General features: G+C 39.2%; 2 protein-coding genes across 2 annotated transcripts; both read left to right on the top strand.

Annotated features, from left to right (window-relative positions):
- The first annotated feature begins 482 nt into the window (after window positions 1-482).
- LOC109050447 lies at window positions 483-2,350 on the top strand. Its single transcript, XM_019068057.2, has one exon. It carries the CDS (start codon window positions 498-500, stop codon window positions 1,998-2,000), a length of 1,503 nt encoding a protein of 500 aa, XP_018923602.2. The 5' UTR covers window positions 483-497; the 3' UTR covers window positions 2,001-2,350.
- Window positions 2,351-5,237: 2,887 nt separating this feature from the next.
- Window positions 5,238-9,461, top strand: LOC109050448 (growth/differentiation factor 9-like). Its single transcript, XM_019068059.2, has 2 exons — window positions 5,238-5,821; window positions 7,817-9,461. The coding sequence occupies exons 1-2, from the start codon at window positions 5,467-5,469 to the stop codon at window positions 8,737-8,739; spliced, it is 1,278 nt and encodes a 425-aa protein (XP_018923604.2). The 5' UTR covers window positions 5,238-5,466; the 3' UTR covers window positions 8,740-9,461.
- The last annotated feature ends 454 nt before the right edge of the window (window positions 9,462-9,915 follow it).

Below are 9,915 nucleotides of genomic sequence, written 5' to 3'. Positions count from 1 at the left end.
CGGTTGTACTTGCATGTAGTATTAGTTAGGTAAGTAATATGTGTTTTTTTTTATGTGTTTTTTTTTCAGCGCGCTGAACAGAGCAGACGCAGAGACAGAAGTGTGCGCGCGCGCTGGGAAAGAGAGACCTCGCGCTCGTGCGCCAGTCAGCTTCAGATGCATCATATTTTCATTTGCTACAAGCAGGATACACAAGAAGCACGTTCAGCTCGGGCACGCAGAAGGTAATAAACACTAAACAGTAACCGTTCGCGTGTCCGCGCTTAATGCGCATCTCGTGTATGAAAAGCATTTTAGGGGGCCCTTGGCTTTTGGGGTCCCAAGGCAGTCGCCTACCTTTATCTAATAGGTAAGTCCGCCCCTGTTGATATTAGAACCAGAGCGAAAAAAAAAAAAAACTTAGATGGCATTCAAACGTGCACGGAGAGAAATTATTTATTTATTGATTTACTGTGTTATTAGACACGTTTGTTTAGAGGTTCATAAATCACGAAGAGATGCGGACGAAATGCACACTTACAAAACTTTTCTGTCTCTGGGGACAATGCGCTGCGCGTGAACTCCGCTACCCTCCGCCGTGCACGCGCATCCGCATCCTTTATTCGCCGCGCGTTCACGTGCTGGTCTCGGATAAAGAGGGAGGCACGCGGATTTCAGAGGATAACCGGAAACAGCAGGTTGTTGTCGAAACATCTCACGCAACTAATAAAGAAAAACAACAGCAACAAAGCGGCAGGGACATGGCTTTGACTCAGGACCTGATCCTGACGTTTTTACTGGAGCGCGGGGGGAAAGTGAAGAACTCGGAGCTCGTGAGCAACTTCAAAGGACTTATAAACTCCAGCGACCCCGCGGAAAAGAAACAGAACCGAGAGCTGTTCAAACGCCTGGTCAACAGCGTCGCCGTGGTCAGACAAGTCGAGGATGTGAAGTACGTGGCTGTGAAGAAGAAGTACCAGAGAGAAAACACCAGCTTCACCGAATCTTCCTGCGAAACACAGAGTGTGGATGCTCTTAATAACAATCACTGCCACTGCCCCCCGCAAACTGTGCGCAATAGCAGTATAAGTGACTATGGTGCTGAGTTTGTTCATCCTGGAAGACCATCTGACTGCAATGCAACCACAGCAAGAGTGCTCAGCGTGACAAGCGATGCTAGAAGTGGCGAAACAGGGGCTGTTTTTGCTCTTGTGGCCATAAAATCTCCAGCATATGAGCTGCGGCGTGAGGAAAAGGGGATAAGAAGCCTAAAAACACTAGAAGGCGATGCTGAACCACTTCTTGCAACCGTGGAGAGAACTGTGAAAGTCAAAGCGTATCAGAGATGTGTTGCTGGAGAAGGTTTTGCGCAGGTGAAATGGTGTCACAAGCTCACCAAACCTGCTAAAGACTCGGATGGAGTGCCTCTGGGATCGATGGAGCATGAGTGGCTTGTGAAAGCAGCAACGGGAAGCTGGCATCAGATCTGCGGCCTCCTGCTGCAAGACCCTCGGCTGGCGGAGAAGCCGAACTTCATGTCTGGATTCACGATCCTGCATTGGGCTGCCAAAAGCGGAAACTGTGAAATGGTGTGTAAAGTCATTGATGTTTCCAGACAGAGAGGCGCAGGGGTCGATGTGAATGCCAAGTCTTACGACGGATACACAGCGCTCCACATAGCCGCCATTCACAGCCGTGAACGTGTGTTATCACTGCTGGTGTGTGAATATGGTGCCAACACTAACATACGGGATAACAGTGGCAAAAAACCCTACCGTTATCTCAGTCCAGACGTGTCCACTGAAATCAGAAAGATGCTCGGAGACCCTCACAGCCTGCAGAAGGATGCACAGAATCTCTCAGACCTCCCTAAAGGATTCAACACCCTCAGTAAACTATTCCAGCCCCACGTCGCTGGACATAAAAAGAAATACAGACGTCGACCGAGCTTCCACTTCATCAGAGATGATCGTGAAGACCCCAGAAAGAGCGTCGCACTTAATCGCAAACTGTTACAGTAATATCCCAGCTGAGAGATAACACACAGACTTGTATTACTAGTTTAATATAATGTGTTATTAATTTAATCTGTGATTGTACAGTAACAGCCTTGCATCTACTGATTATTATATTTAAGTTAATAAGTAACAAGTTAACACAGCTGAAAGGCTGAAGAACTTGTCCAGAAATAAAATTGACTTGTGTATTTTTCCTCAAAACAAATTTTCCTCAAAAATTCTCATGCCGTAAATGCAAAACGAACAAACAAATTACTTTACAGGAATAGTTTGCACAAAAATGTATTAAAATGTAAACATTTAATACTGTTTTAATAATTTAATACACTTAAAATGTGCTCCGACTCATCAGATTTGTAGAAATGTAGCATTGCATCGGTGTCTCATCAATGGATGCTCTGCAGTGAATGGGTGCCGTCAGAATGAGAGTCCAAACAGCTGATAAAAACATCACAATAATCCACAAGTAATCCACACCACTCCAGTCCATCAGTTAACATCTGAAGACAAAAGAAACAAATCCATCATTAATATATTTTAATTGTCACTTCCGTATAAAATATGATTTCATAATTCATAAAAACGCTTCCTCCAGTGAAAAAGTGAATTTCCTGTTGTTCTCTCACATCAAAATCCCCCCACATATTTGTTTAAAACTGTTTTGGCTTGTAAAAAGTGCTTGACTTCTGCTTATTTCTCTCCTGATTCAGACAACACATCTACTGGAGAAACAATATTATGGATGTATTTTAGCAAGAAGCAACATGTCACTTCACTTCATTTTTGTTTCTTAGAAACACACAGCTTTGTATGTCCTGATTCAGACAACACATCTACTGGAGTGGTGTGGATTACTTGAGGATTACTGTGATGTTTTTATCAACTGTTTGGACTCTCATTCTGACGGCACCCATTCACTGCAGAGCATCCATTGCTGAGATACTGATGCTATGCTACATTTCTCCAAATCTGATGAAGAAACAAACTCATCCACATCTCAGATTGGGTGAGTATTTGTGAAGTGTTTCATGTTACTAATTGTTCTGCCCTTAATTTATGAAGAATAGAATGGAAAAGCTGTTATTACAATATTTTTAATCTACTCTGAATCTTCATTGAGAGTATAAGGAATAAAAAAAAATTAAACTGAATCCTTTGTGATGCAAATTTAGGGGACAATAGGCTTCATTGTCTTAAAAAATAATGTCACCATGTGACTTGTGTGAGCATTTTCTGATTGGCCTCAAACAGTAACTCTGTCATCTTTCTTATCTGATTGCTGTGCTGTGAATAAAGCCCAGAGAAACACTCATGGCACTGAATGAATGGAGAGAGAGGCCTCTGTGTGGGGTGTAGCGTGTCGTCCTTGGGCTCATTTTATGCTTGATGCGATGTCTGTGTAATACTGAAGAGATAAACTCTAGCGCCGCTCTTTTATTTTTAAATAAGCCAAGGTCAAACTTTATACATATAACTACTTTACTGATCTAATGCTTAAGAATAAACCCAGTTTTAACTAGGAATTTATCAATGTTAGAAACAGCCTGGAAAATATAAAGAGGCCTTTGTCACAGTCAGGCAGTGATTCAGGCGTGATTTCATGGGCATTCGAGCTTAACATAACTGCATTCAGAGCCTTTTGACTGATGTGCAGTGATCTGGAATGATGCAAGTGCCCTCGCCTCTCAGTTAGAGCTCCAGCGAGGTGAAGGTCGTTTCAGAAAGTATATCCTTTGGGTTCAGAGCGGTTCACTGTTGAACGTGAAACTATCCTGAGCCAGATTTGAGCACTTAAGCTGCACATTCTGACAAGACTAGCATGCTTTAAGCATTAATTATTTGATTACTGTAGTAATATTGAAGTTCATGTAAATAAATGTTGTTAAATGAGTTGTGAATTCTTGATTTTGTGTTCTCAGCATCATCTGTCTGTAGGCAGTTAGTATCTGAGTTAGAGAAAGCAAAATAATAGTTCTTTGTGTTTTCCTGTCTAGTTTTTAGGGTCATTGTTTGGATGTTTCTATGCAGGATCCCACGGTCACCCTCAACAATAAACCGCCTCAATTCAATGCGAGGGTCATGGACTAAATGCTTATAATCTAGATAGGTTGCTAAAAATACAAATGTTGAAAAGCTTATTTGGCAAGGGAATTATAATTTATTGACAGCTCCACAGGAACCCTCTCAGATAAAACGGTAAAGTCATCAAATGAGGCACAGATTGCATTGTTTTCTTGGATTTTTCGTCAAACAAACAACAGATGTAACATTCCGAATGATGTCACTCTCAACATTCTAAAGTTTCATCGGAATGCAGTTGGATTTAGAATGTTCATAAACAGAACTTTAAGTAGCCGTTCAAACCAATAAGGTTTTGTTAATCATTCTAATTGAGGATAGCTAATGATAATGACACAGAGGAACAATATCAGATGGTTTTATTATCCTCCAAGCATCTGGAATCACTTTTTTATCCCCAGCTAATGTATGATAAAAACACTGACAGCCAATCAGAATCCACTAAACTTTAAATAGAGCAGGTATTTTAAGTGGCAGTGGACATAAATGTGTGCTTATAATAAACAGAATGTTGTTGTGTGTTGGCGTGGACCCTAATATGATCACTGTAGTTATCGTTTTTGGCCATTAAATAGTGTTTACATGCTGTTTATCATGCCAAATGGAGGCTCTCTACAACAGATGCACTGATATTTCACACATAACACACTGACCACGTTCATGTGTAAAAATGTATGTACACTGACCCAACAGAACCCAAGAAAAACCATATTTGTTGGGTCAGAGTAAACAAGATGAACAATTTAATAAAGGCAATTTGAAAAAGCGACTGGAAGTCAATCATTTTTAATAAAAGTTGGCAATTTGAGGTGATGTTGCTAAATTCATTCAAATTGCATATATATTTATGCTGTTGTTTTCCCACAGTGATGTCACTTCCTGGTAGACGCTGCCATCAGGAAACACAATTTTGCTATTTAAACAATAGTTAATCTTTCCAATCAGTATTCCGATTATTTTTTTATTTTATTTTTTAAACATTAAAGAAATGCTTCAGAAGAACATTTCTTAATAAATCGCTAGTTTTCCAGGTTAAAAGTTGCATGGCACCACGGGAACATCTAAACCAAAGTTCACCTCTATGTTCACTAAATGGTGATGTAACCAAAGAACACCAATATTATCCATCTTTAAAAACACTTTTTAAATATTTAAAAGGCTTTAAACTCAATTCATGGACGGCCGAAGCCCTGAATCTAAAAGAAATGTCGCGTTCTTTGAAACGCGTAAAACCAAAATATATTAACATTTTGTGGACACCTACATCGGCTTTTCTGCCCCCACCCCAAAAAACAGCTCGTCCTGATTGCGCACACCTGTCTGTAAGGTGAGGGCGACGGAAGTGTGATTTGGTCGGAGACTGTGAAGTCTTCTCCGGACTGTATTTATTATGGCGACGCCGCTTTTTAAATGTAGCGCGCGCTGCTCCCTACTCACATCCTTTATGGTTCTCGCGCTTATCCGCCTGTCGTTTACATCATGCTACAGCTTTGAAAACGAGTCTGTCGAGCCCGACGTCTCCCTGCACCATGGGAACATCCTGAGCTCTTTGCTGAAGGCTTTGTCGGAGCAGAACCCATGGGGAGATTTCACAGCACGAGCCAAACCTGACTCCAGATACGTGCGCTACATGAAGAGACTGTACAAACTATCATCCAAACCGGACAGGAGTCACGAGGCCTCTCACCTGTACAACACTGCCCGCCTGATCACGCCTCGAGAGGAGTGTCTCGAGCAAAACCGAGGTATACTACTTCTATTTACTCTATCATGAGAATCTGAGAGATGTTATGCATGCGGTTGCTTTAGACACATAACATTGATTTGTGTTGCTACTGAATTCTCTCTGAAATTTACTCATCTGTTCACTTTATGCAAGTTATTTATTGCCTATTCGTGGAATACCAACTTAACAAATTTCCTAAAATATTTCACATACTGAGCTTTAATAGCTAACATCAGCAGCATGTTATAAATGGCATTCATATATTTATGTATGCTATTAAGTAGCAACAGCATGATTGAAAGTGTGAGAGGCCTATTGCTGTTCCAAAAACATTGTTAATGAGTATTATATGCTTTAGGCAAAATATATTGAAAATGCATAAAGGAAAAAAAAAGTTTATGATGATAATTTGACACTTTTCCCATTTATCTTATTCTATGTGGATTTTTAAAAAACTTTAATAAAGAGTTCTAAGCCTCAACTCCAAGATATTATTACCTTTGTTTGAAGCAAAAACATATTTGGAAAGCTGAGAAGTACACACTTTTTTTTTATGAGGCATTGAACTACGTAATTAACATAAGTGCACAATATTTTATATTTGTTGCAAAATATTCAAATATGTACAATTAGCAACATTTTGTAGGGAGACTGATTCAATAATAGACCGCTTTCTATAATCACAAGGCTTTCTCTGATTGGTGGATCCAAAGTTCTGTGTGCTTAAAGGGATAGTTCACCCAAAATGAAAACTGTCATAATTTGCTTGTCATTCCAAACTCACAAGTTGTTATTCCCTTCTCTTCTAATTAATGTATTTTACAGTGTCTTTATAATAATTTTGAAGCATCATGTTTTGGTGGACGGAAATCTCTGAGGTTTCGATATAAATGATGAGCGAAAGTCTCACGGGTTTGGAACAACATGAGTAATGGTGACCAAATGTTCATTTTTGTGTGAACTAACCTTTAAGGATTGTGGGTAGTGTTGTTCTTCAGTGGTTATGCACACATTTTTAGAAAAATGAAGTTGAAATCATACTGGCTTGTATACTGCTGTCACATCATCACAAAGTTACATGCCGTTTATGTTTTAGAAGTTTTATACACTTTTTCATTGTGATGAATCGGTGTCTTTCTGGAGAAAGTGCATGGGATTTTTACTTTTTTGGACAGTGTTGGGTGGTTTTTTTTTGGTGTATGTGAATGTTGTGAACTATAAAATGTGGGTGTTGTGTGTAGTATTTTGAGAAGGGTATTTTTAGAGATTTTTTGTGCCTCGATTTTACCATTTCTGTGCATTATTAACTCTCAGAAAGATATGTTCTGTGCAATTGTTTTGATATTTAGAGAAACGACCTATAATTGTAGTTTCAACATTATTATTCTCCTATAAATACAATAAATATCAGTTGTATACAAAGTGACCAACATTTGGTTTTTATACCACTGAAAATGGATATTATTCAACAGTCTGGACATGGAGCTGCTTTGAGATCTCGGGGACTGAACAATGTGGGGCCTTAAAAATTAAGATGCCAAAAGGAAAGTTCATGATCCAAAATCTAAAAGGGCATTAAGATACATTTAATACTTTTTGAGTTACAGCCATGCACACTTTGGAGAATGAACATGAAAAGTGTTTTTTCCCCATTTTTGAACCGTCACCATTGGCATATAATGCAGCAAATATTGATAACATCAACATATGTTATCAATAGACCTACCAATCTCTGTGTAAAAAATAATATAAAAACAATGCTGCCATTTTTCAAATCATTTTAACCCAAATATACATCCATGACATTTAATATTTTGGTTTTTTTATTTCATTTCTTTATATTGTAATAATTTTTTACTAAATCAAAAATTTAAGCTTAGTTGACACGTAATCACAATATTTCAATAATCAAATATTTAATATTAGTTTGCATTCAAGTCGTTCACACAAACTCAGATAACTGAGGTCAAGCAAAGGATGTGTTCCTCAATAGTGCTATGTGTTATCTCGGCAGAGCTCTACATGCAGGATATCTCCTACAGTCTGACTCGAGTGAGGTCTCAGGAGCAGCTGCTGAAGTCGGTCCTGCTTTACTCTTTTGACCACAACCACGTCGCCTCCTTCACATCGCTCTGCTATCTCGACGTGAAAGAGCAGAAGCCCTCGAAGGATCAGATGTGTTCTCCGCATCCCGGCGCGCAGCACTCGGTCCCTCTTCTCAGCTTCCGCGTCCACACCGAGAGAAGGGTCCGCCGCCGCTGGGTGGAGCTCGACGTGACCTCCTTCCTCCATCCTCTCATTCAAGCCCATAAGAAAGACATCCATCTGCTGATAAACCTGACATGTGTTGAAGACATGATCCCCAGACCTGGAGGCTGGGTTCACAAGAGCCCAGTGGAGTTAACCCACAGATCTCCGTCTCTTCTTCTGTACCTCAATGACACCAGCGAGGTCGCGTTCCAGAGAAGAGCCACAGATCTCCGTCTCTTGACGTCAAACCACTGGGATGGAAAGTCTATCTGGTGGGATTCAGTTTCACGAAAGAGACGAGGCACTCTAAAGAGCACCAGTTCGCCAGAAACCAGCATGCCCAAACTCGTCCCCATGTACGACTTCCCCACGGATGACTGTGACCTGCACGACTTCAAAGTGAGCTTCACTCAGCTCAAGCTAGACCACTGGATCATAGCGCCTCACAGATACAACCCGAGGTACTGTAAGGGATCTTGTCCGAGGGTTGTGGGATATATTTACGGGTCTCCGGTGCACACGATGGTTCAGAACATCATTTACGAGAAGCTCGACTCGTCTGTGCCTAGACCTTCATGTGTGCCTTCAGAATACAATCCGTTAAGTGTTCTGACCATCGAGAACGACGGCTCCATTGCTTACAAGGAGTACGAGGAGATGATCGCCACCAAATGCACCTGTCGATAAGATTCATTGAGCTGGTGAATTTTTTTGTGATGCATTGCTTTGTAAAACACTGACCTGTTTTTGTTTTTTTTGCACTGGCCATTCTTATAATGAAGATGATTAATGACTCGACCACGTTTCAGATAATCCACGGCAATGTTTTGCTTAACATTACCTTTTTTTTATCTGATTCAGTTATGCTTGGAATATATTTAGTTGTTTACTTAAACACATTTTTTTTCTTTTTCTGTATAATAGTTGGGGTATTTAATTGGCTTGAAGGATGTTTTTCTTTTTTGATGAGCTGTTTTGTTATTTTAAGTTCTGTTCTTTAGGTTGGTGGTCTTGTCTCGCACTTTCTATTCCTTAAACAAGAATGGCAGGATTTTAACACTTCTAGTTCTGGACAGAATATATATAAAAAAAAGTGTAGTTCTATTGTCTTATCAGAACACTTTTACATTGTTTTTTTAAAACCTGGGAATTGCAGACGGTTGTCTCGTGGGCAACCTCTCTCTTCTTGATGTCCAGAAAATAAGTTGCCTTAACTGTGGGCAACTTGATATTGTGTGTATTAAGAAAGTAATAGATGAGAATGTGTGTCACATGACTATTTATATAATTTATGTCTGTGTAATTTGGTCAGGCTGGCTTTGGTTTCACAAAAAAAATGTAAAGGGGGGGAAAAATAAATAAAAAATCCCACATGAAAAATGTAAAATAAAAAACAAAAATTCAGCAAACAGGTTGTCTTGTCATTGTAATATCAGTATTTTGCATATGTTATATATATTAAGCACAGAATATATTTTTCTCTGCTTTTAAAGTGTATGATGATTGAAAAATGTATTTAATTTTTTTAAATTAAATATTAATGGAGCCAAGGTGTGTCAATTTAAAGTAAGCTAAATAGAAATTTTACCCCTCACTTGGGATAAAATGTGCAGAAATTGAATTCATAGTTTAAGTAAATTGCGGTTTTCTATTCCTATAATTCGGTTTAAATAATCTCTTCAGACCCCTTAGGAGAAGCTGCCTATCTGTTACCAAGACAAAATAATTCTATGTATAAAACAAGATATGATAAGTGAGCCAATTTCCCTTGATGTGGAAAAATTAAAGAAAACAAAATAATTATATTATTAATAGTATAATTATTTTGTTTTTTGTGGTGATTCCTTGGATTTTATGAGGTGA

Source organism: Cyprinus carpio, chromosome A14 (genome assembly GCF_018340385.1).
Source record: "Cyprinus carpio isolate SPL01 chromosome A14, ASM1834038v1, whole genome shotgun sequence".
In the NCBI taxonomy this organism is placed as follows: domain Eukaryota; kingdom Metazoa; phylum Chordata; class Actinopteri; order Cypriniformes; family Cyprinidae; genus Cyprinus; species Cyprinus carpio.
This window is presented reverse-complemented; position numbering and strand designations above follow the sequence as displayed.

Bases quoted from the DNA above. Each gene is read 5' to 3' on its own strand.
- LOC109050447 (XM_019068057.2), top strand. From the start codon at position 498: ATGCGGACGAAATGCACACTTACAAAACTTTTCTGTCTCTGGGGACAA.
- LOC109050448 (XM_019068059.2), top strand. From the start codon at position 5,467: ATGGCGACGCCGCTTTTTAAATGTAGCGCGCGCTGCTCCCTACTCACA. The intron at 5,822-7,816 runs GTATACTACTTC...TTATCTCGGCAG, and splicing joins GTGTCTCGAGCAAAACCGAG to AGCTCTACATGCAGGATATC.